Source organism: Bidens hawaiensis, unplaced genomic scaffold (assembly GCF_021521415.1).
Source record: "Bidens hawaiensis isolate Kalapana, Puna unplaced genomic scaffold, B.hawaiensis_p1.1 tig00040556_1, whole genome shotgun sequence".
Taxonomy (NCBI): Eukaryota; Viridiplantae; Streptophyta; class Magnoliopsida; order Asterales; family Asteraceae; genus Bidens; species Bidens hawaiensis.
This window is the reverse complement of record NW_027497154.1, coordinates 9,600-27,958: the sequence shown is the minus strand read 5'-3', so window position 1 is coordinate 27,958 and position 18,359 is coordinate 9,600. Positions and strand designations below refer to the sequence as shown.

Here is an 18,359-nt window from a genome sequence, read left to right as displayed (position 1 = left end):
ACAACCGCGATACCAACATTTAACTCCGGTTCCAACGAACTTGGACCTGCACACGAGTCAACCAGAAAGCTCCGGACAACCAGATGATGATGAAGCCGAAGATCCACCACCAAGACGAGGACGACCACAAAGACATCCTAGACCTGTTGGTTGTGGCACCGGCGGCTGTCTGATCCGCCATCCGCATAGGCATTAGATTATTACTTGTATTGTAAATTTTAAATTAGCTAATGTAATAAATCTTATTTTAACAAATAATATTGTTTTAATAAATAGTATTATTAAAAAAATATCATTCATATATATTTTAAATATACTAGAGTTATAAAAAGTAAACAAATGGAGATATGTAAATTATAATGGAGATATGTAAACAAATTAGTTTTATAAAATATATAAATTAACATATGTAAATAGGTATAGTTTTTATAAAATATAAATGGATATATGTAAATGTGTATTAGGTTGATTGGTGGGTTTTTTTAAAGTTATAAAATTATAATGTGTGTTAGGGTGTGTGATAGGGTTTTGGTGGTTTTTTTTATACCCAATACTATAACTAACGGAGGTTAAACGGGGTTAAGTTGGTTTATTCCTAAGCCGCGATTGGCAATGGCGGCTCCCTCTTTTCTTCCTAAGCCTCCATTGCCAAAAGCGGCTCCCTCTCTCTAAGTCAGAAAAGCAAAATAAATTTACTCCTAAGCCGCTATTCCCAATAACGGCTCAACCATTTCCTTTTTTTTTTTGACTTTCCCATTTTCCTCCATTTTTTTCCATACACACCATTTTAAATTTTTTTTTCATAACAACATGTTTACTTTGTGTGTGCGGAGGATGCAATTCCTCAAGTGGCGATTGAATTTGGAATAATAACCCCGCAAGTGGAATATTTAATTTAATTGATGTCAAACATCCAAGTGACTAAATTTTGACCACAATTATTCGAAATGGCAACTTTCAAGTGTTTTGTTTTCTAAAACCTCTTAATTCTATTTTTATTAGGTTCTAACTTTCTTTTAAACAAGTTACCCAAGGAAGACTTGTTTTATTTGATAAAAAGTAGTAGTATTATTCTATCTTAAAACTTGATCATTTTAGACAAGGTATCTATATAAATCCAAATCGACAAAACTGAACCATCAATATGGTTTTCTAGCTAATTTCGAAATTAATATTTTGTTTAAAAGTCTGATAGGCTTAATTAATTGTCTTCACCAAAATTTGAAGGTTATTTTGTTTTTTGTTTTTACTTTACTTTTAAGTAATCATAGTTCATGCATTAGCCAAATTGTTGTTTCAATCTTCTTGATGTGAAAGGAAAGTTATAAATTAAAAGCTTCTTTATAATTTGATGATGGCAATTAAACCTTCTAAAATTGTAAACAAAACAATTTCGTTATTTATTTTAATAATTAATAGAATACTGGATTGATCGGTTTTATCGTTTTGACACAGATGCTTACTTTTGTTAGATAAACAAATTGGATTTAGAACCTTTAATCTGAGTCGATCGTACTCTTAAACGTGAACCAGAAAAACGAAAAGCTTTCTTTACATTTTTGGCTGGTGGAAACAATCGAATATAATTTTGAAGTCATATTATATAATGTAGAGAGAATACATTCTTATTAATTGAAACATGATACATCTTCAAAACAAACAAGCCCTGTTTATAAACTATTATCTATATAGAGTAAATTTCACTGTTGGCGCCACAGCTAATTTTTTGGAATATTATAACTATCATGTCTGTATATATTTTCAAAGAAAATGAATAAAAAGATGTAACTTGATTGTTTGGTTTATTGGCAGGGTAAAGATGGTTGAAGTTTGTGCTACTGGGTTGGACTCAAGTTCGAGACTCCCCAATGTTTTTGAATTTTTGATGTGGTGCTGGAGGTACTTATTGCAATGTTTTAAGTTTTATTTTTGGTATATATATATATTCTAAAAGATTATTAGTTAAACCAATGAAGTAAATCGGTTAAATGGCTTGACGAGGGTTGGTTAAATTAGAAACAACACATGCTTGGCTTAGTTTTGTTTGAAGCTTTGGATTTTATTTTTTAAGTTTTTTACAACTTAGGTTATTTTGCAGATTCGTGATAATTTAGTTACATCTTTCATAAAATTAATGCATGAAAAACACCGTTAAAAAAACTGGCATTAGTATAGGTGTTATTTTAATCAATAACAACATTCGTTTTTATATTTCCAATTCAAATGTATGTTTGGTTGCTATACGATGTGTTGGTTTCATAACAGTATTGTTGCAAGCTAAACCGATATCGCTTAACATGCAACACAAAACAGAATTCGCTGCGCAACGCGCGCGGGAAAAGTTCTAGTTAATACTATAACTAGAAGAGATAAATTCGAATTTAAAACAAATGTAAACTTAAAATATTAAATGAAAGATAAATTTGATCCATTCTCCTCTTTATCCTTCTCTTAGAATCTTTCCCTTAGAATCCACATTGCTATCCATCAGTTTATAACGAATCAAAATTATATTTATCAACTTTTGTCAAAAAGTGATAAATTGAATAATATTTAAAAACTCCATTAAAGGAACTTTATGTTGAAATTTCATTTTACATGATCACAAGTAGCTATAATATAAGTTGTTTCGACCTCCTTTACAGTAAAAGAATATCATATAAAATCCAGTAGGCTTGTATGTTAATAGAGAGAAAAGATCAAATAAGAAGTTTGATTATTCTAAGAAAGTTAGGAAGGAGGGTATTTTTGTCTAATACCTTAATATTGAAAACCCATTTAATTTAATTTCAAAAACCCACTTAATTAAAAACCACTTAAATTTTCACTTATCTCCTACAACCACCACCGCCCACCGCCACCACCTTGCCGGAAAAATCTTCAGAAAATAAAACTATATGAAAAACACAATGAAAAAGACACAATGTAAAAAACACAATGGAATAAACACTATGAAAATAAAAACACAATGACAAAAACACAATTAAATTACACAATGTAATGCAAAAAACACTATCAAAAAATAAAACACACTTCTATAACACAATTTTGTAAAACACAATTTTGGTAAAACACACTTTGTAAAAAAGCCACGATTTTTTTTTTATTTTTATATAGCAATATGATACTCATATAAAAGATAAAAAAACACTCGTTATTATGGTAAAATTGTTTTGATAAAAAAATGTCATATAAAAAAGTTATGGGCGTTTTAAAATGATGGGGGTATTTGACATGTGCATTGCATGTGGAGAGAGAAAATCAACAAATGTGTTATCCCTATTATACCCTTACCCTTGTTTTACACTTGATGATCTCTCTAATCTAATCTCAACCATTCAATTTTAAAATGAATGGACAAGATTATTTCCTATCATTCTTAGGAAAACTAATCTTTTTATTATAACTCAACCCAATAGAAACTCAAGTTTGATCCCTAATTGTATAATTTTTTATGGATCACGTAAATGAAGAATTTGAATCGGTCCTTGTGAGTTTGTCGGGGGGGGGGGGGGGAGGGGGTGTCCCCCGTATGTTGCGTCAGAGAATTATGCTTTTGTGGCTACACAACGACTGTCAAGTGACAGTCAGTGGTATGGTTTCTCGGAGGCACGCCCAACTGCCCAAGCTAAAATTTGAAGCCAGTATGGCGCGCGGTTAAGACAATGTAGTCTAGCTAGAGGAGGTAACATTGTAATAGGGCTCTTTAATTTAAAGAGTGCGGTAGCGTAATTACAAAAGAAAATAGATGTTTTACAAAAAGAATATTATATAAATTAAGAAAAGCCATGTTTAATGGGAGTTTAAAATAAATATAAAATTATTCCCATGTGATACTCGGTTAATATATACCTTTCTTGAAAAGTAGCGATGAGCCAACACAAGTTACATGTGGTTAGCAAAATCAATTAATTATAATAAAAATTGCCAACAACTTTCAACATTTTCTTAACATGAAATTAAACAAATCAAAATTCCTTTTTTTTATTAGTTTTTTAATCTAAAAACGTTCTTACTAGTTACCTCAGCATCGACTTATATTGAATTTTAAAATTGAAACTTGAATATAACTCAAATTAGTTTTATAAAGTAGAGTTTGAGCCATGCTAGAGTCTGACTCAAAATATACAACATAATGTATAATGTATATGCATTTTGATTCATCTTTATATATTAATACAGCGTGTAATGCTGCATATTATTTAATTATTATAACATAATACTTTATTATTTGATTATATATCATAGATTATTTAAATAAATATTATTAAATCTACTTATATAATATGGTTTTATAGCAAATCAAACAAACTCAGTATAGGAACTCGGCTCATTTAATGGGTTTAAATGAAAAGTGTTAAATGTTTTTGATTCACCCTGAATACATGTATTGATCAATGAATACATTAATGCATCTATTGTATTTAGGAGGCGTTTGGCTTATAACATAGATACATCATTTTCTTCGACACTTACGTAATTAGTATAAACAATAATAAAAGTTTATAGAATTATATCCAAACGCCGTCTCACACGTCTTTTATTCCATTGATAATTAACTCTAGTACTTGATATGTCATAATCACTTTCAAAAAACACGTCCGGATAGTATTTAACAGTAATAACATCATCATCATCATCATCATCATCGTACTCAGTATATCCCACCAATAGCAATGCTATGGTAGGGTCTGAGGAGGGTAAGATGTAGACAGCCTTACCTCTATCCCATAGGGATAGAGAGGCTGCTTCCGGTGAGACCCCCGGCTCGATAGTAGTTTTGCATCAAGCCTTGGACATAAGGCACATAGCACTCAATCATCGGGACACCGGCTGATCGGTGCATGTGCTCTTGTCTTTCGGCTATCAACGCCACCACATGATGCCTGATTAACCTTCCGCCACTTTTAACGTTATTTTCACGAGATTAGTAAAATAACGTCAAAATTAGTGCAATTTTACTTTTGCCCACCCGAGGGTTCACACATATATACATTATATGCGCGCACCGCAAGCAGGGCGTAATTTAACAGTAATAACCCAAAACATAAATGAAGAAACGTCAATTGTATACCAATTGGATATCATCAATAAATATGCAACAATTTTTCAACAATCAAAGAGATAAATACCAAATTCATAGGAATTTGAGATCAGTACATTGAGAATTTGGCTTTGGTTTTCTCAAATACTTGTTCAGCAATCTTGGCTTCATTACCATCTGCTTTCTTGATCTCCAGGTTAGCCTTCTGATAAACTCCGGTACCCCTCAATGCATCCGCTATAAAATCATCAAACCCTATTGCAATCGCAGCTTCGGCTTTAGCGCCATACACCAACCTCTGCAAGCAAAAAGAAAATAACACTAATAAAAATTAATGCATTTGGTAGAAAAAATGTATACGACTCAGCGTGAATCGAGGGTTGAATTTTTAACTGAATATCGTGTGATAGATAACAGCTCTGATTCAAATACACCTTTAATCACGTAACCTAACAAGAACTGTTTGACCTATTTATCTAAACGATTCAAACATCTTGGCAGGTTGTAATCAAGTTGTAAACGTGTATAATATAACTTTCTTGCTGTTAAAAAAAAAGGTTTTAAACATGTAACGGGTTGGTACTAGGTGGGTTGTAATAAATGTGGTAAACGGGTTAGAACAGTTATAAACAGATTTACCCGAACACGACTCATTTATTGAACATAAAATAAGACATGGATTGTTTTCATTCAGGTCGTAACAAGGGCTGTAACTATGTGTGATAGAAGGGTTATAAACAGAACCTTAATTCGAGCAAGATGAATGGCACCAAAGCACATAGGGCATGGCTCACAAGACGCGTATATTTCACAGTCAGAAAGTTCGATTCGGTTAAGCTTTTTGCACGCCTGAGATAAAGTACAAACAATATCAAACCTAACTTGGAAAATATAAATAAAAGAGGTTATACTTGAAACAATTTTAATATATCAATTAAGAGTACCATCATAACATATAATATAATAGGTAGGAAAATATGGTTAGAAACAAGAGGCTATATATAACCTCTCTAATTGCGGTGACCTCTGCGTGCGCAGTGGGGTCCGTGTGGTTCAGAACCATGTTGTGACAGCTAACAACAACCTCATCGTTCTGAACCACAACAGCACCAAACGGGCCCCCATCTCCATTTTCCACGCCTTTATACGCTTCTTCAACGGCCCGTGTTAGAAACTTATGGTCTCTATCTTGGACCACTACATAATCAAATCATCAGTTGATTGCTACATGTATCTCAAATATAAATATTTCACGCGATAAACTCGTTAGGGAACCCGTTAAAACTTAAAATTTGAAATAAATATGATCATAATCAAGTACACAAACAAATTGATGAAATAAATTGAAATCCTGACCTTGGGGATAACCGGGAAAGGAGGAAGCAACAGCAATAGTTCCATTTCCATCCTTAGTTTTGACCACTAATCAACAACAACAAACAAAGTTTAATTAAAATGTTGACCAACCTTGAAATGGGTTTTCAACAAGATCCACCATTCAAACTGATCTGGGTATGCAACAAGATCCATTAAAAAGCCACATTGTAGGTCAACTAATTGATTGATTATTATGTTATACTAATAGATACATACATGAATTGAAGTGAACTGAAGTATGAGCATATTATGATGAATCAATTGATAGATGAAATTCGGGGTTAAGATCGGAATACTCACCGTTGGTGTCTTCCATGTTGAATTGAAGATTGGATCGATGGAAAGATAACGAGTAAGAGATACTCGTACATGTGACTTTGCGTCAATGGGTTTGGTTTGGTTTGGTTTGGTTTGGTTGGTTATATATACATCATGTGTAAAGTGTGCTGCCGTTAAACAAATTTGGAAAAGGGGGTTGCGGCGCAGCTTGTTGCCCGTTTGCCTGCCACTTTATTGTAATCGTTTTATAGTAAATTATATCTTTTTATTGATATTAAAACTACTAGAATAAATATCTTGTCATATCTTTTTTTCGACCACGCCTAGTCATAAAGCCCCATTCTTGGACGTTATGTGTCACGTGGCGTTTATGGCTTTTTACAAAAAACAAGTGTAGTCATAACTCTCCATAACTTTGTTTATTTGTTTATTATTTTTAATTCTTAAAGGTAAAATGTAACGGGTTTTTTTTCGATTTTGGTGCCATTTTCGCGTTTTATGTATAACTTGCAAAAAAATAAAAACCCCATAACTTGGAGGGGGGCGGTGTTTCCCAGAGTTATGAGCCATAAAGCTGCCCCATAACTCTCCACTACGAATGGTCTAAGATCGTTAATTAATAAATATTTTGACACATGTTCTTTTTTTTTTTATTTTCTTTCCAAACAATAATAATAATAATAATTATTGATTTCTATTTTTCAAAATAGAAATCTTCAAATAAGTCATATTCATAACATAACCCAACCAAACCTTTTATTAAAAAATAGTCTCTCTTTCTTTCACCTATATAATCTAGGGATGGGCTTGGGACATAACTCTTATCTGTCCCGATTATATTCGTACAAAAAATCAATAAAAACGCGTATCAAGTTTTTCGGTATGGTACGGGTACATGTATTTTGGTACAGTACCTGTTTTTGTACCACTTTGCTTTTTTATTTCCAAATCTTCGACGATCTTGAAACCGGTACCGGTACGAGTAACAAACAACCGGAATTAGTCCGGGTATCGATACTTGCACAGGTATGTGAAGGGTACCCAATTAGTACAGGTACCAAATTGGTCGTCGATTTAATGATAAGACAGTATTGAATAACCCTAATTCGGTCGTCGAGCTTAAGTGATTTGTTTGTTGGTTCGAGTCTTGGATGATAGATTAATTAATTTTGAAGAAACGTTTGATACTTGTTCAATAATAACATTGTTGGAGAATTTATTTTGTATATTAAATATGAAGAATTCCAATAAACCCTGATATACTCCAAACAATTACAAAATACTAAATGTATACCTGTACCAAAATTAAACAAAAATAAGTACTAATACCCGTACCGAATATGCTAAATCAATACGAGTACGAGGTAGGAGTACAGTACAGATACGTGTACGAATATCTGGGACAAAATGTTAGGGAATCCCTAATAGAATCTAACCAAACTCAAATTTTCATTCATATTCATGGCCCAACCAACCTATATTTTTATTAAATAAATATGTATTACAGTTACATTTTTTATAATTAAAAAAAAAGAAAACAAATTAACTTTTTTATTTTGATATAACCTTTATATTAAATGTTTTTTTTGGTACAGAATCGAAATAATAAAATTATATAAGTGGATGGAAATATATGTCTAACGTCATAATTTATAAACAGAGAAAAAAAATTATGAATTTTGGTAATCTTTTTATATTTATCTAAATCAAATAATTTATTTTTCTATTCTTTTTTCTATTTTCAAAGAAATATAACCACTTATTTAGAATTTTACATGTCGCATGACCAATTATATTTGCATTGCCAAATTGTTTTGTTGGTATCTTATCCGAACCGACTCTTGTTCGTTGGACCGAACAAGTTGGTAAATGACTTTTCATTTTTTCATTTACTTTACACCTGACTAATTACTTTACACCCGACCAACCGGATGATATATCACCCAATGGGAATGATGGTATAGAATATAAGCATCCTGAATAAAAAGGGCTAGAATTTAGCCGTTACATAAAAACCTTCAAAACTATTTGAGAGTCTAGAAAAAGCCGATCAAAATAGTACACGTATGAAGTGTGGCTAAATTTAGTCGGTAGCTGGGATTTTGCTTGCTCTTTTAGTTGCCTGCTCAAATTTAAATCCTAGTTTAACCTGTTGATTAGGATCTAGCCTTCACTTTTTATCCGTCAACCAGGATTTAGCCTTCACTTTCTATCTGCATGTAATATCCCGAAATTTTTAAAATAATATTAATTATATTATTTAAATATTGGTGGGAAAGTTTACTCGGGTTAGTGGAGAAATAACAAAGTAAAGTAGGAATGATTATGAGACGGGCTTGTGTTGGGTGAAGTAATATGGGTAATGGATTTGGATTCGAAAGGGAGGAAGATGGACCATGGGCTCAAGCCCATGACCCATAATATATAAACCATAATTAACCCTTAATTCATTCATTTACACATACTAGTAGGGTACCCACGCGATGCGGCGGTGGTAACAATTCACTACATGCTATTTCTATTCTAATCATATAAGCGCTTTATTGATGCGTCAACAGGTTTTCTAGTATGGCCTTATATATAGAAATGAGGCTTATATGTAGAAACACCAAAACGATGAATATATTGTGAATGATTTTACTTGATAAAAATGTTAGTACGTAAAGAGACGCGAGATACATTTTTTTGTTGCGCATATAAAGTTTATCTAGTTGTACATAAAGCTGGTATCTCCGATCTCACATGTGTAAGGATTGCGTATTTGGCTATCACTTATGACCCCTTGTTCATATTTCCTTTTGTCCATATTTCCTCTATTGATACGTGAAAATCAAGTTTAGATAACAGAATTTCTTTCTCAGTCTTTGAGTAGCATGTAAGCAATTCTCAAATTAAAAATCAATATTTATAAACTTTGCACGTCAACCAAGTATAACAATAACAATTTCCATTCTAACTGAAAAAAAAATGACCGCAAATTGTCCATTGAAGAACACATAACATGTCCATTGAAGAAACAACACATGGGACACATCTATACCGTATACACATCCATATAATGTAGTAAAATAAATTTATAATGAAGATGCTGTCAAATACTCACATAACACGTAATGAAATGGATGCGAGATTAGACAGTGGTAGTGGTTTCAGTTGGACATTGTCCCCAATAATCTCGGTAAACGAATTTGAAGAATTTATGGTACCAAAATATGGTACCAAAATTCTGTTAGTTTCTTCTCACATTACATGTCCCCTAATTAAAAAGAAGCAAACAAACATATCATAAATGCTTGTAAAAAAGAAACAAAAGAAACATTAATCTACTAAATATATGAAAATGAAATGTTATTATTGTTTTAAGCGAACATACCTCGGTCTTCACATGCAAATTTGTAATCAAGTACAGAATCAGCCCTATAAAATAAACAAACATTTTTGTAAAGAAAGCATTAACGATGTAATATCTTTGACAAAATCAACACTTTTAAGCAATTTGATATACCTTGCCACCATTGAGCCCCGCACGTAGCTTGGTTTTAACGCTCTGGCCCATTCAAGATACGGTCTCTTATGGCTTGCAAGTAAGTTCCGTTTTTATCACCTGAACACCATACTTAACAAAGTAGATCTATTATTGTTCATAATCCAATCTAACAATGAACACATTTGGTACTGGTCAATACATGGTTACATATAACTACTAAAATAGCTTTGATTGGGGTAAAACTTGAAAAATAATTACCAATTACGTTGAGCTCCTTCTTTGAATTCAGCATAAATACACCATTTGCTATCCTCCCTACTACCAAAGGCTTCCATGAAGTAAAGAAGAATGATAGCACGTTAACAGCACTGCTCCAAATCTATAAAACTCGTAAAATTAACCACACACATAAACAAAAACAACAAATTAATGAGCTACCATGACGAAAAAAAAGGAAATGCGCCTATAAATCCAACCTTAATTTATTATTATGAAAATAAATCCAACCGATAGTGAATCTGGAATCGTCGATGATGAAAATCCTGCTTGAAAACAAATTTTATAAATCAAGAAGCTGATGGAGTCTTTTGTGCCTTTAAATTCAACCTTAGAAACCGCCTAAACCTAACAATGGTCTGCTTCTTCATCTAGGAGAGAGAGAGGATAACATTTCAGGAGGTTTGAATTTCAAAACCCTAGGTGTGAATGTGTGATGCTTTTAAGGGTTAGCTTTGAATTTCAAAACCGGCTCGTGAGGTTTGATACGCGGGAAGTTGGGTTTCAGAGCATGTGCATTACCAAGTTGTAAATTATGTCTAAAGAGTAGTAAAACTCTTAAAATTAAGAGTATTTGACAAAAGACCATTTTGCCCATCCTGTATACATTTTAATATAGTATAGATATAGATTCCATACACCACCCAAAACACACACTTAGCTCTCTCTCATCCTACTTTCTCTCTCTAGCCGAAACCAAGAAGAAGAATCGATTTCCGACCCGAGTTAGTCGCGCACAACTCAAAGAAAGGAATAACCGTAAACGGTGAACGTAACTGCTTTCAGGTGAGTTTCTAGCCCCATTTCCTTGTTATGTTTTCGGGGGTGTGTGCATACTCGATGTGAAGTGTGAATACACTTACCTTAAGTGGTAAGTGTATGATATAATGTTTGATATGATATATATAGATGTTGTGAATGGACGTCTGTCGATGTGTGAACGATCTTCAGATATTGCATGTGTAGACATGGAAGGAAACGTTAGTCGGTGCGCGAACGATCTTCGGATATTGCGCGTACCGCCAATGGGAATGATCTCCAAGTGGTTATTAGCGTGCGTAAATGTTATGATGTAACTTGGTTATTATGTAAATGATGTATTGATTTAAAGTGTGTCTTAGACAAGTAGAACTAGAGTGTGATAGAAGTGGATAGGGGTCTAGTAAGGGTGTTAGTGGCATGACGATATTGTGTGGTAGGGTAAGCCTATACGTGACTTCGTTATTCAAGTGGCATAACGTGAGTGCGTGGTAGGGTAAGTGATATACATCTATTTATACATCTCGAATCCCTTGTAAAGTTGTGTTTATTTAATGTTTTGAGTTCGGTTTAGTTCATGTTTTGTTAATCTTTTATTAATTTAGGTCTTGAGTCAAGTATTTTATATTTATCATGTTTTAAATCGTTTGGTGTCTTGCATGTTAAGATTTAATTCTTTCTATCATTTCATGTGAAGTTAAGTTCGTTTTTGCTCATCATTGGTTACATGATTAGTTTACTTAGAGTTGTGATTTATTTTCATGTAGATGGTGGCTTGAGAGTCAAGGAAAAGAAGGTCCAATAGTTTCTAATCGTTACTTGGAGTTCAAGAAAGAGATCTAAGGAGTTATAGCAATAAATAATAAAAAAAATCATGGAGCCCTCCCAAGACACGTTGGGCCGCACGACGGGGGAGGTTAGGCCCGGTCACACGGCGCCTACTCTTCCTGATCAGCTATTTTGTGCAAATTAAAGGCCCAGCTCGTTTATATATAAAGGGTTATAAATCTAAACGAATAGAGAAGTATTCTCAACAGATTTTCCAAGGGTTTGAAGGTTTTTTGGAGGCTAGGAAGAGAGAAGATCATAGAACTTTCATACAAGTGTTCAAGGGTCGATTAAGACGGGTTCTCTCGTTCTTTTTCATTGTTCTTGTTCATTATCTATCATGATTTTACTCTTTGTTCTTTGGTTTAGTTATTTATCTTTTATTATGACTATGCTAGGCTAGACTTCATGTCTACCTCGGTATGATGAACATGTTTTGATGCTTGATTCTTGCTTTGGACAACTGTTTTGATTATGGATTTCGTTATATTGATAGTAAAGACTTGATTTTGCTTTCATGATGCATATGAGTATTTGTTATCTTGGTTAATTGTTAACTATTGCTTCACATAGATCTTTTATCTCTTGATTGTGTTCTTTATATATTAGGGTTTATGTTTAATCATTACTTGGTGTTTTGATTATTGTGACTGAATAGGCCTATTAGATCATTGAAGCTTGTTGATCATTGATTAGGATTTTGAATGTTCTGCTAAATTCCAATAGCTGTAAGGTGAGGAGTTGTTCATGTGTCTTGGTCAATCGCATGCTAGGATAGATTAGTGACAATATTCTTGCTTATTGCGTTGATCCTTGTTCATGATGTCATAATAAGTTTACCAAGTTATCTAGGGTTTAGTGTTTCGTAAGATTGCTTTCTTTAGATACTATTAATTAACCCTAATTGATGACTGTGAGGAAATCAATCCAACTGATTGCTTAATAATCTAATATTCATTCTTTAGGATTTTACTTGATGCGATTGAGGGTCCTTTAGGGTTTGTTAGATGAATATGTTTAGAAATCAGTTTCAATATCATGTTATTTGTCCATTGCTTGATGATTGTTGATGCATGAGATTCTTACCTAGGTAGATTTCTTCTCTTATTGGTTTCAATCATGTGTTTTATTGCTTATTTCTAGTTTACTTGTTTATTTAATTTCTTAGTTTAAATATTAGTTTAAAAACCCCTTTAAAACATTAATAATAAATAGTCGTGTCGTAAGTTGAGTCTAATTAGTTAATAAATGTAATTTATAGAGTCCTGTGGGTTCGATATTCCGGACTTACTTAGGTTTAATACAATTGATCGGTTCACTTTCAGGTGTTTTGTGTAGTTTAGTCTTAAGTCTAGTTTTTATTACTTGTTTAATTTAGTTAATATTTAATTGACTGTTTTCACCACATCAGTAAGCCTATACGTACCTTCGTTAGTAAAGTGGCATAATGTGAGTGCGTGGGAGGGAAAGCCTTTATGTGCTTCCATAAACAAGTGGCTAAGTGGATAGGGGGCAGTTAAGTGGTAAGGTGAACATGTTAGACAGTGGACTATGTGTCTTCGGATTCGTACGTAATGCACATAATGGTTGTATGGTAAGTTGCTTGATTAACTAGAACTCACCCAGCGTTGCTGATTTTAGTATGCACACAGGTGAGCAGATTAAAGAACTAGCATGAGGATGTCACATGACATGGATTGAATGGCTGACATCTATTGATAAAAAGAAATAATGTTTTAACACGATGTTTTATGTTATGATTTAAAGACAAGTTTGTAATGCTTTGTAAAGAATGATCGAAGTTTTATATTCCGCGAAAGTTTTAATCAACTTGGATATTTATAACCGTGTTTATGAGTAAATCCAACGTTAAAGTAGGGCTACCGGGTTCGGGGTCTTACAAGTTGGTATCAGAGTAATGTTCGAGAGATTTAAGCGTTCGACATGCTTAGAATCTAACAAAGAATGGGATTTAAGTAAGAAAGGAAAGAAGATGCCAATTCGAGATAGCCATGTGTCACTCAAGCAAGCTCAGTAACGATAAAGTATGTTAAATAGTGTATAAAGATGTTCACTTAATTGTTTAAGGAAGGATATATGCAGGATAGGGATAGGGTTAATTGATTGTTTGATTGATTAACTGTTTAAAAGTAGAAAATAGCTCAAGTGAAATCATAAAGGGAAGTAGTAGAACCTGAGGAGTGATGCAAATAGTTAATTACACTTGGCCATTGTCATTAACTACTTACATTACAAATCATGTGCTAAATAATTCCTAGAGTGATAACGTTTGTGTTTTCCCTTTTAGAATACGATGGCTGGAGCTAGAGAAATTGCGAGAGCAGGAGGTCGCACCAGACGTCGTGGCAGACCTCGTCTTTTCCGAAAACCTTCAGTAGAAACATCTTCCAACACGGAAGACGAAGGAAACGCAGCTGGAAGAAACCCGAACAACAATGAAGGGTATCAACTTGACCCTGCAGTTCAAGCAACCATTGTTCAAGCTGTAGTAACTGCCATGAAGAATGTGAATCCTGAGAAGTCTGTAGGAAGTCATGCAAGGACTGCTGAGAGATCAGGGGATAATGGTAAAAAAGATGATGAGGGGGAGAAGGGTGACTCGTGCGGAGACCAATCTGTAAAGGTTGATGACAGGAAGAGAGGCCTAGGTGGGTGCAACTATAAGTCCTTCTGTAAGGCCCCGATCCCGGTGGCCTTACTTTAGCATCGGATTTACTCATAAACACAGTTCTTACAATCAGAGTTACATAAAACTTTACGCGGAATATAAAACATCAATCATTCGTTACAAAACATTAAATCTTTTCTTTGATACCATAACACAAATCATTATATTTTAAACGTCTTTTCTTCTATCTTCATATGCCAGCCGTTCAATCCATGCCATGTGCCTTCCTCATGCTAACTCTATAAGCAGCTCACCTGCGTGCATACTAAAAGTCAGCTACGCTGAGTGAGTTCTAGTTAATCAAGCAACTTATCATACCACCACTACATGCATCATATATGTATCCGAAGACACGTAGTCCACTATTTAACCTGCTAATCTTACCACTTAACCTCTTATTTACCCCTAACACTTTGCCACTTTAATAATGTATAACGTTATGCCACCTTGCCACTTTAATAACGAAGTCACGTATAGGCTTACCCTACCACGTACTATCGTCATTCCACTATCACACTTACTAGACTCTTGCCATTTCTAACACGCTCAACCTCTACTTGTCTACAACACACTTCATATCATTACACCATTTACATAATAAGCAAGTCACACCATAACATTTACACACTTATAACCACTTAGAGATCATTTCCCTTGCCGACACGTGCAATATCCGAAGATCGTTCACGTACCGGAAAGCTTTCTTTCATAACGTTCATACATCATCCTTACATTACATACAATATTCATATCTTTATTTATAACCCGACAGTACGTGCAATATCCGAAGATCGTTCATGTACCGACAAGCAATCATATAATAGCTACCTCGTATATCATCTATATCATACACTTACCACTTAAGGTAAGTGTATTCACACTTCACATCGAGTATGCACATAGCCCCGAAAACGTAACACAGAAATGGGGCTAGAAACTCACCTGAACTCAGTTGCTTCTTCCGTTAATGGTTACTCCTTTCTTTGGCGGTGCACGGCTAACTGAATAACAATTACATGTATCAATTAACTATCACTACCCATATCGTCTTTCTGGTTTAATCATTACTCGCAACTAACGAGGATCCGGGGGCAGCGCCCCTGGAAGCGGGGTTCTAGGGGCGGCAGCCCCTAGCGGGTCCAAGGGGCAGAGCCCCTGGCTGGGGTTAAACTGCCAGGTCAGCTTGGAAAAATTTTATTTTCATTAACTGTCTTAACACATTTTCCATTAGGATTTTAAGTTATTATTCTATTCACCTACTCACTCGTTAGCCCAATTCGTGGTCTAGTAAAGGATTACTTTTACTTAGCGTTTTAAGCGAACTTAACATTAAGCGAACTTAACATTAAGCGGACTTAACATTAAGCGGACTTAATCATTAAGTGAACTTAATCATTAAACGAACTTAATCATTAAGCGAACTTAATTATTAAGCGAAGTTAACATTAAACGAACTTATCACCAGGCGAACTTGTATAGGGCGAACTTATATGGGTGCGAACTTATCATGCACGCGAACATATAGGTTAGCGAACTTATCTACAGCAGCGACGGGTTCTGATTTTATCCCCATAAACATCTCTGTTCCACCCGTAACCCTTCGATATGATGTTAATAAATCCCGTGAACATTCCCATGATCATTTTTTGATGAGATTCGACCCGAAAACGCACAAAGTTTGGACCTTTAAACTCAAAAACGTTCAATACTAGATCTAAAGTTTTCTTTGAACGAACCGTACGCGTTTATGGACTCATTAGGTTCGTTCTAATATCAAGTTCGTTACTTTATGTTTTGTTTAGACCCGATCTATTATAGGTTCAAGTTTCAAGACTAAACGTTTATGAAAACATAACCTTTAACGATAAAGAACGTACCTTTACCCGTTTTTAGGTCACGTTTAGCTTGGTTGTGAAGTACGATCTTGTATCTTGATTGTATATCAAAGATTTAGGCTAGAATCGATCTCGGACCTTCTTCTTCTTCTCACGGCCGTATAGTGTAGGTGTGTGTTTTTGAGTGTGTAGAGATAATATGGATGGAAATGGAAAGGATTAGGGTTTAAGGGGGTATTTATACTCCCTTAAGTGCATGGACCTAAGGCCCATCTTTCCTTTTTGGTCCATAACAAATCCCATCTAATTATCCCACTTATTCTTTCATATTTTATTATTATTATCGCTCCGCTAACTCATTTATTTCACCCGACGCAAATAATATATTAACTATTATTCTAAAATTTCGGGATGTTACACCTTCAAAGGATGTGACCCGCCAAAGCTGAGTGGTCTAGGAGACACAATCGCTACCCTTCAATGGATAACCACAATGGACAAGATTATCTGCATTAGCGAGTGCCGTCCCGACCAGGCCGTGGGTTATGCTACCCAATCGTTCGGTGACGAAGCAATGTACTGGTGGGAGTCGGCGGAGCAGAGGAAGAGTCAAGAAGAGATCAAGGCAATGAAGTGGGAGGATATGAAGGAGTTAGTGATGAACAGGTTCTGTGCTGATGCCGAGGTTGAGAGGTCCGAGATGAAGTTTCTGAATCTGAAGGCGGGCAAGATGACACACCGCGACTACACCACTGAATTCAACCGCATGTCTAGGCTGGTGCCTGACATGGTGAACACTGAGGCAAAACGGATCAAGTGCTACGTTAGGGGAATTCCTCAGAAGGTCCACACGTTAGTCAGGGCTAACAAACCTGCTACCTTTGAGTCTGCAGTTGAGTTAGCAGAGGTGGTTTATGATGATTTAGCGGTGGATGATGTGGAAGTGGAAGATAAGGAAGTAGGGAAAGGAATCAAATGAACTGCATATGTCATGGAGTATGCGGGGAAGATGACACAGAAGATTGCAGGAAAGGAAACATGCAAGGTGTGCGGGAAAATGCACTTGGGAGAATGCAAGGCTGGCCCAAACTAGTGCTACCGGTGCGGGAAGAAGGGACACATCTCTCGTGAATACACCGAGGACCAGAAATATTACAAGTGCGGTAAGTCAGGTCACATAGTTAGAGAATGCGAAGAAGCCGTAGCGGTGGAGTGGAGAAGGGGAAACGCATGAGAGGATGGTCTATCAGCTACTGAGAAGGTTGCAGGGGAATAAGTGGCTTGTCACAGTTGTTTTATGTTAGTGTTGTTAAGGGATGTTTTATGTTACAGTTCGAACCTATGTTTGTCTGGCAAGTTTGAATGATTTCCTTTTTATATCTTATGAATGACTTGTGATATCTTGTGATTTTGTATGAATGACTTATGAATTATCTTGAATGCATGTTGGTTATGATAAATAGTTGTGTGGTGATAAAGCGTTGCCTTAGGCGTTAGCGTTATTATATAGACGAGACGAGACTTGGTACATCGAGGGCCTCATGGACAAGCTGCCTAATAGCTAAAACACATGAACACCACTCGGTGACTGCAAGTCAGGAATAAGAAGGAAAACCCATAAAGCAAAGGCGATTCAATAAAGTGTGCGAATATAAGAAGTGTTCCTTTTATAAGGAATAAGTTAGGTTTCGGGGACGAAACCTCTTTAAGGGGGGGAAGACTTGTAACATCCCGAAATTTCTAAAATAATATTATTTATATTATTTAAATATTAGTGGGAAAGTT

The 18,359-nt window shown here is 34.8% G+C and overlaps 1 protein-coding gene across 1 annotated transcript; it reads right to left on the bottom strand.

Moving 5' to 3' along the window:
* Positions 1 to 5,153: 5,153 nt before the first annotated feature.
* LOC143592161 (guanosine deaminase-like) lies at positions 5,154 to 6,778 on the bottom strand. Its single transcript, XM_077072141.1, has 5 exons — positions 6,722 to 6,778; positions 6,401 to 6,466; positions 6,051 to 6,241; positions 5,789 to 5,893; positions 5,154 to 5,342 (listed from the first exon to the last, which is right to left on the bottom strand). The coding sequence occupies exons 1-5, from the start codon at positions 6,735 to 6,737 to the stop codon at positions 5,154 to 5,156; spliced, it is 567 nt and encodes a 188-aa protein (XP_076928256.1). The 5' UTR covers positions 6,738 to 6,778.
* Between the last annotated feature and the right edge of the window lie 11,581 nt (positions 6,779 to 18,359).